The sequence below is a fragment of the Coenobita brevimanus genome, chromosome 93, assembly GCF_032717465.1.
Source record: "Coenobita brevimanus isolate Jiangsu-jjx chromosome 93, ASM3271746v2, whole genome shotgun sequence".
Taxonomy (NCBI): Eukaryota; Metazoa; Arthropoda; class Malacostraca; order Decapoda; family Coenobitidae; genus Coenobita; species Coenobita brevimanus.
This window is the reverse complement of record NC_137046.1, coordinates 28451064-28468313: the sequence shown is the minus strand read 5'-3', so window position 1 is coordinate 28468313 and position 17250 is coordinate 28451064. Positions and strand designations below refer to the sequence as shown.

The 17250-nt window shown below is 43.2% G+C and overlaps 1 protein-coding gene across 1 annotated transcript in view; it reads right to left on the bottom strand.

Moving 5' to 3' along the window:
* Positions 1–17250, bottom strand: part of Wdr81 (WD repeat domain 81) — a 523698-nt gene that overhangs the window by 247343 nt on the left and 259105 nt on the right. The window contains exons 19-20 of the mRNA XM_080282279.1: positions 15243–15248; positions 12527–12611 (exon numbers count right to left, since the gene is read on the bottom strand). Of these exons, the coding sequence (XP_080138405.1) occupies positions 12527–12611; positions 15243–15248 (91 nt within the window). The remainder of the gene's footprint in view (positions 1–12526; positions 12612–15242; positions 15249–17250) is intronic.

The following is a 17250-nucleotide window of genomic DNA, read 5'->3' as shown; positions in this document are numbered from 1 at the left end:
TAAGAGTTGCATTAACAAATGTAACTACAATTATAAGGCCAACACAGTTATGCATTTCACTACAATAACCCAAGTACATACTGTATTACAGTTAAATAATTTACTTTTAATGCATTTATTCAAATATGTATACAACTTGTTTAAAATGTAATATTACTGAATAATCACTATTTACTATGAATATTATATGTATACAATATTCATACAATTATGTTACTTTTACAATATTATGTATTTCACTTAATTAGCTTATAAGTTCATTATAATGTGTATGTAATATGTATTAATATGTTAGGACTATTAACTGTCGATGGTACGCCATTTTCGCGCGGCCGAGCAATGTGTTAGGACTCCATATTATAATTACAAATCATAATAGATAGATAGATAAATAGATAGATAGAGAGACAGATAGAAGCAGGGAGTCAGATGATGAGAAGGTATTGTGTCTGCAAGAATCGAGCAATGCTAAACATGCTTACACACTCTTAACTCAAGGAATGCTTGATAGGCACACGACAGCGCCTAGTGACCATACACACACATACTCACACACAGGCTTCTTAAACTTTCCATCCACAAGGAACACACGTGATACGTCTCCTGTTTCACCAGAATTTAGGAAAGAGAGCTCAGAAGGAGACAAGCCATACAAGAGGCAGGTCGCAGGGAGAAGGGCTTGGCAGATAGAGAGACAGAGAGAGCGAGACAGAGAGATAGCTAGAGGGACTGGACTCTATACTCCGCTCTGTGTGAGAGACTTGTTAATATTTCCAAGACAAATAAAAATAGTCCCATACTATTCTTTACCTCTCCTGTCATTACATGACAAATGGGAACTCAAGATTAGCTACTTACAAAACTACTCCAGTATAATAACCGCTCGTCCACAAGTCTAATATATAGAAAACTCCACTACAATTAACTACAAAGTCTTTTTATGACACCTATTCTCCTTACTTCCTCAGTTTCTTTTACCCACTTGTCTTCTTCGGGGTCAATCTTGCCTAATATTCCTCTCACCAGGTTCGTGTCTCTCTCGAGTCTTACGAACCTAACCTTTTCTTCCTCTTCCCTGCTTCCAAATATTACCACACATCTGTTCCTTTCTACAGTTTCTCTCACTATTTTCTCTTTTTTCTTCAGTATTTTCACTACATTTTCTTCCATTTTTTTCTTGTTCATTTCCCTTTCTTCCTGGATGATTTCTCTTAAGCTGACCACTTCTTTCTGTTCCTTCTTCTACGTGTGCCCACTTTGCCTTATGTTCTTCTAATACATTACTCACCTTCTCCGTTTTATTAGTACTCTCTTCTAGTTCCCTCCTCAATTCAACATTTTCATGCTTCAAATTTCTAATTTCTTCATTCGCTGTCTCATTGGACTGGATCAGACTCTGTATGGTAGTCTCCGTATTTTCAGACACATCCTTTATCACTAGATTCTCTACTTTCTTTTTAGGTTCACTAATCCTCATAATTAATGTTTTCACCAGGTCCATGACATTAGTATTAGCATCAAATCCTTGAAATTCCATTCCCTCATTGTTTACATTTTCGGCCATCTTTAACGTACCGGTGAAGTACCTAAACAGCGATGTCAGTGATGTTAAGTTAGTGTGAGCTATAAAGAAAACTGAACAATTATGGGGAGGGAATGAAGGTCAGTGGTATGTTTACATGACTGTGTGTGTGTGTGTGTGTGTGTGTGTGTGTGTGTGTGTGTGTGTGTGTGTGCATTTACCTATTTGTATTAACCTATTTTTAGTATAACAGGAATTGAGCTAAGCCCATGTTGTCCTGTCTACATATCTACATTTATCCAGTCTAGTTTTAAACACAAGAATGTTTTTTGCAAGTCCCACCTCTTCCTCTAAGTCACTCCAAATATTTATGCTTCTATTCGGGAAACTGAACCTTTTCAGATCATCAAGACATCTACTTTTCTTTGACCTGAAGTCATGACCACTTGTTCTTCCATTATCCAACACAGATAGATCCTCTCAATCCACTCTTTCCAGCTCTCTCTCATTTCTAAACGCCATGATCAAGTCACCTCCTTCCCTTCTCTCGCACAGTGCTGGTAACTTCAGTTTCTGTGTGTATGTGTGTTCTTACCTAATAGTATCTTTACAGGAATGAATCAAGCTCGTACTGTCCCATGTCTTAAATAATTTTTATTGTACATATCCTTAAATTTATGAACTGTTTTGGCACACACTATTTCATTTGGTAGTGCATTCCACTGATCAATTGCCCAATTTGGGGAACTAAATTTCCTTACATCTCTACTGCCTCTCTTTTTATGCAGTTTTTTGCAGTGTCCTCTTGCTGATGCATCCCCATAGGTTATGTAATTATTTATATCTATTTTCTCCTTCCCTGATATGCATTTATATAGCATAATCATGTCTCCTCTTTTCCTTCTCTCCTGTAGTTTAGGTAGATTCAGTTTTTCTAGTCTTTTTTTGTAGCTTAGATCCCTTAAGCTTGGTACCCATCTTGCAGTGGCCCTTTGAACTTTTTCAATCTTATCTGTGTGTTTTTTGAGATGAGGAATCCAGACTACTGACGCATACTCCAGGGTTGGTCTGATGAATGATGTTATTATCTTTCTTGGCATGTCTTCATTTATGTATGTGAATGCTATTCTCACATCTGCAAGCAGTGTATACATGTTCCATACCTTCTCACTGATGTGGCCAGCCGGAGATAGCCTGTTACAGATAATCACACCTAGGTCCTTCTCTCTTTCTGATGTGTGCAGGGTTTTATTTCCCAACTTATAATCCCAATCAGTCTTTTTCCACTTTTACCAAACTTGTCTTTCTGTTATCATATTGTGTTCTTCTAGATTTATCCAAACTTTTCTTATCAGCTTTTCTAATACAGTAGGCTCGTACAGTGTGCGAGAGATTGGACGGTCCATGGCCTCGCACACTGAAAATTCACGCACTGTGAATACATAATCATATGGGAAAAATTACATATGAGCGGTACGCCCTCATACCTGGACATTTTTTGGCCCTTAGAAACATAATGAAGGTCATATTTTTCAGACATTGAACTACAGATATAGCTACAATAAAAAAAATATGGGTAGTCACCTTAACAACAGTAGACAACAACCTTGATGGACTTAAATACCAGGGGTTTCCGAGGCACGGCAACACTTACAGCGCCGCACCCCCCGCTGCACCTCCTGCCGCACCAACACTTCCCTCCAAAGACTCCTCTTGAGCACCTTCCCCAGGAGCCTCAAAGTCACTCACTTCGGTCATAAACCCCTCGAAGTCCAATGCTGAAAGTTCTGACATTGCATCCTCTTCATCCTCAACAGGAACAGGAGCAGATGATGTAGCTGGTTCCTCAATTTCACTAACTTGAGCCCAATGTGTGTAACTTGTTATGAGCATCTGTCTTCGTCTGTTTATTTCTTGCCTGTGCCTGTCTGTGTAGAAACGGAAGAGTTTGTCGATACCAACCTGAACTTCCTCCATTCTTAGGCTGCTCACTTCCTGTTCCTTCACCTCTTCCTTAAGCTTATCCACAGCAGCAAGGACCTTGCTTATTCTTGACATACACAGCTCAGTCCTGCCCTCCATCACACTACGCTGCTCAACTTGACTCTGCCTGGTGTCGGGCTCTGTGTCAGCCTCGTCTATCAGTTGCAACACTTCCTAGGGAGGCTGTTCCTCATTAGCAGCATGCACTTCTCGTATGTCTGCCAATGTAACGTCCTCGAAACCTGGTACAGCTTGTGCTGCTGTCAGTCTTGCTGCCTCAGCCTCGGCCAGTGGTTGAATGGCAGTCTCCTGGGTCGTGCATAAGTGGGGCATGAGCATTCGCCATGCATGGTTCACCGTTGCAGGTGTAATCTGGTGCCAGGCTTGTGGGAGAAATTCTACTGCGTCCTTCACGGTAAAATGACGCCAAAATGCCTCAACAGTCATGTTACCTGTGGCGGGTTGGGATACAGCTGCTGGTGGAGATGGAACGGGAGAAGCTGCCTCATCGAGGTCTTCGTCGTGATCTTCTTGTAGGGTATGAAGTTCCTCTTCTGTGTCGGTCTTCCTGCGTGGGTAGTCGTACACTTGCTTATGGTAGAAGTGCTTCACAGTGGCGATCAGTTCTTGAACCAGTGGCTGCACTAGTGACGTCGTGCGGGGTGGCGGAAACACAACACGACAATCCTTGTGCAGATCTTCTAGGTATGGAGGGTGACTTGGTGCACTGTCAAGCACAAGGAGCATCTTAAATGAAATACCCAGTTCTCGACACTTGCTCCTGGCATCGGGGACGCAGCGCCTCGTTAACCAGTCTACCATAATGTTCCCGGTCATCCAACCATTTGCAGACTTGTATACACACCACTTGCGTCAATGTTCGTGAGGTTTTTGTAGCACCTTGGGTGTGAAGCTGTGTACAACAATTGGCCTCATCTTGTGGCTCCCAGACAGGTTTACAGCGAACATTACCGTCATCTTACACCTCTGGAGCTTGCGACCAGGGGCTTGTTTCTGTCTTTTAGCGATGTAAGTTAATTTGGGCATGGTCTTGTAGTATTACAATGTTTCATCGACATTGTAGATCTGGTCCTTGGTGTACTGTCCCTCTTCACGAAGCACTCTAAATATCGCAGGATAGTCTCTCATGGCCAGCTCGTCGGCAGAGGCACGTTCACCAGACACTTTGACGTGACGGAGTTCCTTGCGCTTGAGAAAACTGATGCCTTGAAAGGTTTGTCCACATTTAACTTGCGAGATGCTGCCTTGTAAAAGAGCTAGGCTTGGTTCTGAATAAATCTTTCATTCACCGGAACACCTTCCTTCTCCTTCATCATTATGAAGGTGGCAAGATACCGCTCCATTAGTATCATCACACGATTTCCAACCCGCGAATGACTGTCTAGGTCAGAGGCACCATATGTCTTCACTAGAGCCCTTATGGCATCACGGTTCTTCCACACTGTTCTCACTGTTGATTCAGCCAGTCCCAGGGCTTTCCCGATGGCGGTGTTTCCTTGACCCTCCCCATTCATCTTGATGATCTCTAACTTGGTGGCATGCGTCAGACGTTTCTTAACTCTTGGGGTTAGAGCCATGGTGCAGTGAAGTACAGGCCAGGATGAAGCAGCAAAAAAAAACGCCACATGTTGTACACGACAGGTTAGCTGTGGCGAGCGGATCCCCACTGTGCACGAGCCAGGACTGTTATGGCGTGCCCACTGCCTTGTACCCCAAGCTGCGCAGTAGAATGCCCGGGAATTTCTGCGCATCAACATGACGACATATGACGTGTTGTGTGAGGGGTGGTCATGTACCAATAGAAAATGGCATTTTTGAGCCACTCTTTGCCTCGACCTCACGTTCTGTGAGGTAAACTCGCGCATTCAAGGTTTTTAGCTATGATTTTTGGTCACTCGCGCACAGTGCGAATCGCGCACTGTGATGACGCACACTGAGAGAGCCTACAGTACCTTGCTTATAACACTGGTTGGTAATACTGGTTGGTAGTTGAGTGGATTTTGTCTATTCCCTTTCTTGAATAAGGGAACACTGTTTGCTTTCTTCCAAATATTAGGTAGTTTAACTTGTCCCAAGGGTTCCTTGAAAATTAAAGATAATGTCCACGGTAGGTGGTCGTGACCATCATCCACTCACTTGATGTAGTGCTGCCTACTTCTTCCTTAGCCTTTATCATTCTTTTTCTGTGCCTGCCCTCCTCTCTTCCTATTTCTCCCATCTTTTCTGTCACTACTTATTGCTTTTCTTTCTGTTACAGGTGGCTTTACATTAAGTGACAAGCCAAATGGTTTCCTGTAAGCCAAGAAACCATTTACAACGCTAGGTGGTAACCATATAACCAAACCATACGTGCTCCCTACGTGTCAAATGGGTTGGTGGAGGGTTAGTGCCCCTCCCTGTAAAACAAATAACTCAGAGTCACATGGCCACCCCGTACGGGATTATGGCATCTGGCAATAGATAGAATAGATAGATAGGTTTACTTAACTCCTTCGCACATTCATGTAGCACCCAACATGAAATTTCATCATGACCATTTGCTTCTCCTTTGTCTAATTTACTTAACTCCTCCTGTATTTCTTTTTCTGATACTTGTGTATCTGGTAATATGTGTGGGCATGCATATTCCATATCTTCCCTCTCAAAATTATTTTCTTCTGTAAAAACTGATTGGAAGTTCTTATTTAGTGCTTCACAAACATCCTTCTCTTGTGTATAGGTGATCCCCTCATCCGTAATGGATTGTATTTTAACTTTTACTTTGGTTCTGCTTTGGATGTATCTGTAAAATAGCTTTGGCAGATCACTACTTTTATTTATGATGTCCTCCTCAAACTGTTTTTGGGCTTCCCTCCTTACTCTGGTATAATAGTTTCTTTCCTGTTTATAGTTGTTACATGCCTTTTCATCATTGTGTCTTTTGTATCTGTTCCACAACAAACCTCTTTTTTCTTTTGATTTTTTACATTCTGTATTAAACCATTTCTTGGTTTCTGTTCTGCTTCTTTGTGCTGTGGGATATAATGCCGGACTCCTATTTCATGAAGTTCACAGAATTTATTATATATAGCATTTAAGTCTTGTCCTCTAAGCTCCTTTTCCCAATCTATTTCTAAGAAGTACTTCTTTAGGTCATGGTAGTTTCCCTTTCTATAATTTAGGTTGTTTTTGTAACTTTCACTGCTGTTAACTATGTCATATGCAATCCTGAAGTTGCAATTTAGTACTGCATGGTTGCATTTGCAGAATGGAGGGTGATACATTAAATTGTCAATATCGTTCTCTTGCCTAGTAAATATAAGATCTAGTACTGAGCGTATATCGAGTCCTCTTTTTCTGGTGCTTCCCTTACATGCTGTGTTAGGAAAAACTCCTGCACAAGATCCAGGAGCTTTGGGTCCCAACAGCTTTCTTGGCTTATTATATCTAGAGTTTTCCAATTTATCTACCTATCTATCTATCTATTGCCAGGTGCCTTAATCCCTTATATGGGGTGGCCACAAACAAATCGCCACGTCACGTTGTCCCCCACCATTTCACTGCCCTGCTCACAATTCACACACCCCTCTCTCATATACCTATCCACTCCATCCTTCCATCTCATCCTTGGCCTTCCCCTCCCTCTCTCCCCCTCTACCTCTCTCACATACACTCTCCTCATCAGTCTCTCACTCTCTATCCTCTCCACATGGCCAAACCACCTCAGTGTGTTTCTCCTAACGTTTCCTATCACATCCACATCCACTCCACAACACTCCTTCACATCCTCATTTGTTGGCCTGTCTCTCCATGTGACTCCACAGGCTCCTCTCAAATAACTCATTTCCACTGCTCTCACTCTTGACTTGTGTCCCTTCAACAACGTCCAAGCTTCACTTACATACATCAGAGTTGGTATCACAATACTGTCATGTAATAACTTTTTCACTTCCATGCTCACTTCCCTGTTTCTTATCGCTGCTTTCAAGGAACCAGCAACCCTTCTTCCTTGTTGTACCCTTTCAAGCACTTCACCCTCCAAACTTCCATCCTTACTCATCACACTACCCAAGTACTTAAATGCACTCACATTTTCCATTTCCTCATCATCCAACCTCACTGTGCATTCAATGACTTCACTTCTCTCGAAGATCATAACTTTACTCTTCCCTATATTCACCTTTAGATCCCATTTCTTACACACTCACCCAAACTCATTCAAAATGTCTTGCAGTTCCTCTCCATCTTCACTTAATACAGTACCATCTGCAAAATACAGAACAGGAAGCTTCCAAACGCTGTCCTCTTTCATTACGGCCGCTCTAATATCCACTGACCTACCCTGTATCTCTTTTATAACCCCATCCATATACAGACTGAACAACCATGAAGACATGACACATCCCAGTTTTAATCCAACATTCGGACAGAAAAATTCACTCAGTTCACCATCCACATGCACTGCAGCCTTGGCACCATCATGCATACTCTTTCCAGCATTCAACAGCTTCCCATTTACTCCATATATTCTTAATGTTCTCCACATTCCTTGTCAATCCACTCTGCCATGTTTTCTCCAAATCCATGAAGGGTGCATACAACTTCTTTCCCTTCTCTAGCAACGATTCCATCAGAGACCTAAGGATGAATATCTGATCTACACAACTTCTTCCCTACCTAAAACCTCCCAGTTCTTCTCCACGTAACTCCTCTGTTATTCCCCTAACTCTATCAATAAGTATCCTATCACATACTTCTCCTATTAGACTAAGAAGACAAATGCTTCTATGATCACCACATCCTTTTTCCCCACCATATGGTAACATCTAAGCAACCTCTCTTCTTCCCATTAATCAACATACCTCTTAATACAGTATCTTTCACATACTGTACTGTATTTCTAAATTCTAAATCTACTCAACCTAAATAGGCCATATTCTGTACCTGTTTATAATATTCCATACTATATTTCTTACCCAACCCAACCTTAATAACCCACATTCTGTACCTTCGCATACTGTTCCATTCCTACCACTCTCACTCTCACTTCTGACTTTTCAAACTAAAAGTCAAAAGTCATTTGACCATACGTTAACCCACCTTCATGAAGTCCTACTTCACCCTCTGTACTCAATTCACTGTTCATCTATAAGGGCATCAAAATAATAACCTCTTTAATTATCAGAACTCTACTCTCTACTTCCTTTACATATTTTTCTCTCTTTCCTAACAGTGCAACAAGGCATATAAACTTGCCCACCAATTCAAATCTCCATCTACCACCATATTCTACTTTGAATTACCTTCACTCTCAATATTGTCAGTTTAATCTTACCTACTGTACATTCAATTACAGACTTTCCTGCTTCCAGACATTTATAAACCTCTGAACCATTCTTCAAAGGTCCTGGTCACTCCTGGCAAACTACAAATCATCACTGGTATACACCATCATGATATAATCTTCCCCTCATCATTCACTACCAGCTTCTGTCCCATTCAAAAAATTCGTCATTTTAACTTCCCTCAATAACCCGTCAATATGAATAGTAAACCTACTCCAACTGACAAATACAGTATTTTTCAACAGAAGCATACATCTTTAACTTATAAAAAATGTCCGTACGGCACATTTTCCGAGGTACAGGCACATGTCAATACATGTACCACAGTACCATATTTTTTTTTTTTTTTTTTTTTTTTTTAAATAACAGAACGGAGGAAGGAAAAACAAATGGAGAAAAAAAAATAATCCATACACCAGATTACTGGTGTCCTCTGTTCATAAAATATCTGTAAGAATTAGACTTGAACAGTTGTAGGTTGAAATTTGGAGGAAAACAACTCTGGGGAAGCCAGTTCCAGAGAGATGCAGTTCGGGGAATGAAAGAATTCTGATAGGCAGAAGTTCTGCAATGTGGTTGAGTGACATTCCAGTCATGAGCGCTACCAGATGCCCGTGTAGCACGAGGGAAGGCATGGAGAGGTGGCACCATGGACGCAAATAAACCACATCACTAACATACTCAACATCATCCCGGGTGGTGATTTCAACGCCAAGGCGTCGGCCTGGCATGTCAACAATCCTGACACAGAAAGAAGGCTGGTACTACAAACCCAAACAGATAATCTTTCCATACTCAACAATCTCCATCAACATACCCATACTCCACACCAAGCCATCTTCCTCACATCATCCCCAGACATCACCTTTTGCTCCCCAAACCTCACACCCACAACATCCTGGAGAGTGGTCAGGGCCCTTGGCACTGACCACCTCCCAATCATCACTACCAAAATCAGACTCACCCTAGCTGGCTACAGACACACATACACTAATTATAAGAGAGCCAACTGGGAGGCCTTCACAAGTGAAACAGAACAACACTTTGAAACATTAAACAGTACATACATCACAAACATCAACACCGCTGTGCACACTTTCAATACAATTATTCAAAATGCAGACAAAAGACACATCCCTAGAGGCAACAGAAAGAGACACAACCCCAACTTCACACCAGAAATTCAAGGCCTCATCCGTCAACAGGACACGCTACAACACTCCCCAACACCCCATACACAAGACATCGTACAACAAATACAAGAACTCAACACTCAAATAAACAATAAAACATCAGAACAGCAAACACTAAACTGGAATAATTATCTCCAAACATTTGATCACAAAACAAACACTAGCAAACTCTACAAAACACTAAACAGCATCACACTCTTCAACAGCAACACTACACAATCACACACTGCCATCACAACAACAGACACCATACCCTCAAACAAACAACAAGCAAACACACTCATCAATTACTTTTCACATGTCAGCCATCTAAACCCCCATCGCAACAACTGACATGTCATCCGATGAAAGAGATAGTTCCCCACAGAACCAGACTTCACATCTTTCACTTACAACCAGACAAAGCACATCATCAGCAACCTCAAGCACTCATCTGCTTGTGGACCAGACAATATAAGCAACATACACCTTAATTAAACACCTTGGACCACAAGGCATACAAGCACTCACTAATATCAAACTACAGCTAATCACACAACAAAATACCCAACATCTGGAAGCATGGCATTATCATCACTATCCCCAAACCTAACAAAGACCCCACGTTACCTTCCTCACATCGTACCATCACACTCCTCTGCACTCCCTCCAAAGTCACTGAACAACTGGTACTACAACAAGTTACACCTCACCCCCCCCTCAGTCCCATCACAACATGGTTTTAGGGCACTACACTCCACAAACACTCTTCTTACAGACTTTACACAGAGAGTTTTTGATGGCATGAATTCAGCTTGGTCATCATATAGAACACTCTTGGTCACACTAGACATTAGCAAAGCTTTTGATGCCATCCCCCTCGACAACCTCACAAACAAAATATTCAACACAAACATGCACAATAACACAAAAAGATGGCTGGCAAACTACTTAGCAGGCAGATGTGCACATGTAACATTTGCCGGTCAGTCTTGAAACATCAGAAACTTCACAAATGGTGTCCCCCAAGGATCTGCTTTGTCCCCTACACTCTTTAACCTATACATGCATGACAAACTCACACCCTACACACCACAGGTACTGTACACATAGCTTCCTATGCAGATGACATAACACTTACATGTACACATCAAAACGCAAGCACAGCTGCACACATCCCCCAACCTTACCTCAACACACTACAAGAATGGTTCACCACAAACAGGCTCAAAATAGCCCCAATCAAATCTACAGTGACCCTTCTCACAAACTGGACAGTAGAACACAGTCACATTCCACACCTCACCATAAGCAACACTCCCTTACCACACACACACACACACACACACACACACACACACACACAAAATCCTTGGTGTAACATACATCAGTGTCATTTAAACAACACATCACAAACATTAAAGATAAATTAACACCAAGACTCAATATCTTGAGGTCACTTGCCCAAACAACATTTGGACACAATAAAGAAACACCCATCACAGTATGCAAACAATATATACAGTACATTCAGTGATGAATTATGCAAGCCCTACTTGGGATTCTAACATCACTAAAACACACTACAACACTCTACAGACCATACAGAACAAGGTCCTAAAAATAATTACGGGGAGCACAGCTACTACACCCACAGACCATCTACACGAAGAAACCAAAGTCCTCAAAGTCAAGAATCATCCAGACATGAGAGGCAGCCAAATTCTCGCTGCAGCCTCCACAAATCCACTACACTACATGGTTATCTATGCTCAGATCACTCGCTGCTCCATTCAGTCACTTAAAGACCATACACATTTGCATGCAAGGCCTCCCAGTATCCACCCTTCTGAATTCTATCTCCCTCGTGAGGACAGGGTCCACCTGGCCGGGCTGAGATATGGGCACCATCCAGCCGTATTAAGTTTAGAGGCTGGATGGCTCCATTGCTGATGCCTGTCCAGGATGCAACACAGCAAACCATACTATTAAGCACATTATGAAGACTGCATTGCACACAATCACCTATGCCAACAACACAACATATACTCCTTGAGAGCTCTGTGGGAAAGCCCGGTCTCAGCCGTGGCCTTCCTTAGGGACTCTGGGCTGTTCGGCCAGACTGCCTAGGGAACAACTACTACTACTACTACAGGCTTATGTTACTGCAGCATAAATAAACCAAAGACAAACACAAGGAGACAACCACTACCATGAGAGCATCATTTACCTACATATAAAGTGAAAGTCTGTCAGACCTTGTTAATCAAATCATGACAATTCATAATATACATCTTGTGTGTTAGTGGTACTGGTTTAGAGATGGCTTACTGCCTTATAAGAATATAATACAGCAGATATGAAAAGACCACAAAATCTGGTCATGCACTGGCCAGTTCTTAATAAATGGTGTGCCTATAAGTTTAAAACCTGCACTGCCTATAAATTTTATTGCTTAGGTTTCATTAATTAATTCTTGCAGTTTTCTCTAAGTATGGACCCACCTCATTTGATCCGAGGGATCTTGCAAGGGCGTATTGGGCGGGCTGCCATCGACCTCATCCTCGCCTCCCTCAAACACAAACACTTCTGAAATATCATTTCCAATCTTATGAAACTAAATGCATTAAACTCTAAAAGACAGGGATGATTAAATGAGAATACAGTAGGCCCTCAATTATCCAACATAACAGAGCCAAAGGCATGTCCAGGTTGTGGCAATGTCCGGATAATGAACATCCCCCCTACTACACCCAGACCCTACCTATACCCAACCTAACCTATTTGTACAGTGCCTCTGCTTGTTTTGGCAGTGTTTTCTGATCATTCAGGTATATTTAGACATCAAAACAAACACAGGAATACCCAAATTAATTTTTAACACCATGAAAACCATCCAAAAACAAACACTGAAAACAAAAAAACATCCTACCTATACATTACCGTATGTACATTCATACCAAATCCAATCTAGTGACTTTGTGGTGTGCTGTTGCCGATGTTGGCACTGTGGGTCCTTATTTGTTTGAAGAGGGTGGTGTAACTGTTACCGTAACTTCTGACCGTTACATTGATATGCATGAAAACTTCCTAAGGCCACAACTTGAACACCTTGAGCTTGAAAAACTTGATGTGTGGTTTTAGGAAGATGGAGCTATGGCACACACAGCTCGAAGATCATTGCTTGTGCTGAGGGAAATGTTTCCGGATCGGGTGATCTTGTTGCGTGGCGATGTTGGGTGGCCAGCCCGTTCCCCTGACCTTGCCTCTTGTGCTTTTTTTCTGTGGGGCTACCTCAAATCACGAGTGTATACTCATCGACCCCAAACTCTCGAGGCCTTTAAGGTTGCTATTCAGCAGGAGATAGCCCCTGTTCCACCCGACATTACCAGTTGAGCCACGGCAGCCTTCAGAAATCGCCTCCAAGCATATATAGACAATGACGGCCACCATTTGGAGGATGTCATCTTTAAACATGATGAATAAAAACAGTATTGAATGAAGTTTCATGTGTGCAAGTAATATTATTATCTTTAACCATTTTTTTTCATTTACCTTTGAAATGTGGGAGTTTTATCTGGGTCACTCTGTATATATACTGTTTATATGTATAAATATAAACCAAAGACAAACACAAGGAGACAACCACTACCATGAGAGCATCATTTACCTACATATAAAGTGAAAGTCTGTCAGACCTTGTTAATCAAATCATGACAATTCATAATATACATCTTGTGTGTTAGTGGTACTGGTTTAGAGATGGCTTACTGCCTTATAAGAATATAATACAGCAGATATGAAAAGACCACAAAATCTGGTCATGCACTGGCCAGTTCTTAATAAATGGTGTGCCTATAAGTTTAAAATCTGCACTGCCTATAAATTTTATTGCTTAGGTTTCATTAATTAATTCTTGCAGTTTTCTCTAAGTCTGGACCAACTGGGGGAGGTGGTGGCTCAATCGGTAGAGAGGTGGGCTACAGTCCCAAGGGACCCAGGTTCAAATCCCCACTGGGGCAGGGAACAGTTTAAGGATTTGAATTACATTAAAATCAGGCTTTACTGATCTACCAGAAGCCCCGCCGACATGTCGTAAAAATACCCCCGCTAATACCAATACACCAGTCCTGTAGGAGACAGCCCTAGCATGTATTCAATATGGACGGTGGGTGTTAGCGCCGAAGTGGTGACATGTAGAGGTGTATGGTATGTAGGAGGGCTGCTGGGCCTTGATAGCAGGCTGTGAAGCCTATGCCCAGAGTCGGACACATTAAAAAAAAAAAAAAAAAAATATATATATATATATATATACTGTATGTTAAATGTAGTATAGTATCACCAAGGGTAACCCAACACCCCCAGAAGGAGCCCACAGAGGAGCATATACAGCGCGACTGGACTCCGGGTGACAGGGACATAAGCCCGCCTGGGCTGTGCGCCCCTATGACCCAGAGCTCGCCCGTCGCTGCCATAGCAGGAAAGCGAGATTACCTTCCGGGCGAGCCAACCACCGACAACCACGGGGTGGAGCTATTACTCTAGCTCCAGTCAGCACCCCTGAGATGGCCGGCAGCCGCTCAACCCTCCTACAGGAGATGGCCTGCAGCAGCTCTGGAGGTAATGAGGAGACAGCCGGTAGTCGTTCCCGCCTTTGTCAGGAGACGGCCAGAGGCTGCTCTGAAGGTACCCTAGACGAGACGGTCGGTAACTGCTCGATCCTCCTACAGGAGATGGCCTGCAGCCGCTCCAGAGGTAATGAGGAGATGGTCAGTAGCCGCTTGACCCTCCTACATGAGACGGCCTGCAGCCGTTCTGGAGGTAACGAGGAGATGGCCGGTAGCCGCTCCCGCCTTTGTCAGGAGATGGCCGTCAGCCACTCCGAAGGTGCCCCTCGAGAGACGGCCTGTAGCGGCTCCGGAGGTAACAAGGAGACGGCCGGTAGCCGCTCCCGCATTCGTCAGGAGAAGGCTGGTAGCTGCTCCGAAGATGCCCTTGAGTCGACCTGTAGCTGCTCCCTTCCCCAGGCCACGGCCAGTAGCCGGGTCTTAGCGACGGCCGGTAGTCGTGCCCCTAGAAGGCCACGGCCAGTAGCCGGGCCCTATGACAGGAGACGGCAGGTAGCCGTTCCTCCATCAGGTGCTGACTCCTGCCCACCAACCTATGACCCAGAGGGAGACCCAGCCTAGAGGAGTATTGGAGAGGCCCCGTAACTACCACCGGGCTCTTCTCACTACAGCCGGTTCCTGAGAGGACCCGCCTGACGGACGCCGACGGAGGACGATGCCACAGCCCACTCCTGACGGTGTCCCCAACCGCCGGAGACCACAGCCCCTGGGACCTCCGGACCGCCCCCAGGAGGGACATCCCTTCACCCTGATGCCAGAGATCTTCGTCCTCCATCAGGCGCCTGAGCGAGAAGTTCTGACAGCTGTTCGGCCCAAGCCCTGAGGGCAAGACTCCCACCCTGAGCCCTGAAAGAATGGGATCCATCGCCACCAACAGCCTCGGACGAGAGAGGATGCCCGTACGCATGATCCCGTGGCACCTGAATAAGGAAGCCCATGGCGGAGCTCAGCCCCGTCAATAGTGAGGCTAAGCCATTCCCGCCGCCCTCGTACCTGACCGCCAGTACACCCAGTCCCGAAAGTGAGTGAAAGTGAAAGCATAGTGTTCAAGACATAGTGAAACAAGGGCAGAACAGTGAGTTATCAGAATATGGAAAGTCAGTGAGAAAGAATCAGTAATAACATACAAGCGAAGTGGAATAAGTAAGATAACAGTGAAAACAGCAAGGCAGTGAACTAAGGGTCTGTCTCAAGTGAACACGCTACCACCCATAGTGACTCCATCTCGCATTAAGATCATACAGAGGCCCCAGTGTAAGAGTATTAATTACCGACACGACAGACAAACCAGTTAGCCAGCCAGCAGTGAAAATAGTGCCACAAACTCCACCAGCATAAAGAACCTAGACCTTTCCATATAGTATGTGTAGCTTCACTGCCCTAAGTGCTATTCACCTTATCCGACCTTGTCCTAAACAGTATCCTGTGCGATACTAACACCCGATCTCTAAGCCTTAGAATTATAATTGTTCAGCATAACTGTATTTGTGACATCTGCCCGTTCCACAGTAGAATTAAGCAATACACATTTATCCTGCCTCTCTTACTTGTCTAAGCTCCGGTCTAGAAAGAGAACCCAGCTACACCCTAGGGGTTAAAGGGACGGGAAGCCGACCCTAAAACACCTAGCATTACAAAATATATATATATATATATATATATATATATATATATATATATATATATATATATATATATATATATATATATAATATACAGTATGTACTATATATATATATATATATATATATATATATGAGGTGTCTAGAGCCAAAGGGGCATCCCCACCAATATACTGGGTTTGAGTTAGGTAGGGGAGACAACAGGCTGAACCCGCCTCTCAGTGACAGCACTGGTTGCCATACAATATTCGGCCTTCTGGACAGTGGTAGAGGGCTCAAAGTCACGTGGGTTTGTCCATGCTGCTGGGCGAACAAATCAGAGCAGGCAAGCATCTAAGCCACACAGCCCAAACCAATCAGCATTCTCACTCTCTGCCACTCCCCCAGAGCAGCCAATCAGCAAGCGTGTGGCCCACCCGGTGTGCTGGTGAGACTTCCCTCCCGTATTAACTGAGGTGTCTAATTATTACGTATTGGATTTTTACTCCATTTATCGTAGATTATTGGTGACAAGATGAGCTGTTGTTATTGGGGTTGAAGGGGGGGTGACAAGATGAGTTCATCACATAGTTACAGTGAGGAGATGGTGCCTATAACCTCTCGTAAGTGTCCGAAGTGTGTGGAGAAGTGGAAAAAGGTAGAAAGGAAGAGGAAAAGAGAGTGGTGAGGGGAGACAGCGGGAGGGGGCGTGGCACCAAGGAGGCAGAGTTGGATGTCGATCTCCTAGATGACGACCCCACCATTTAACCCCCCACTACCCCTTCTCAATTAACTTAAGCACTACACTACTTTTTTTTTTTTAGTGTTATTATTTCAATCTATTATGGTAGAGGAAAAATAATAACTGCATTGATTTCAGATTTAGTTGTCAAAAACGTGAAATTACAGTAATAATTATTCGTTTATTAATATTAAGTGAACTGGAATCTTCAGTTAATAAAGTTTTGTACATTAATACATTCGTTGATGTTTTTTCTG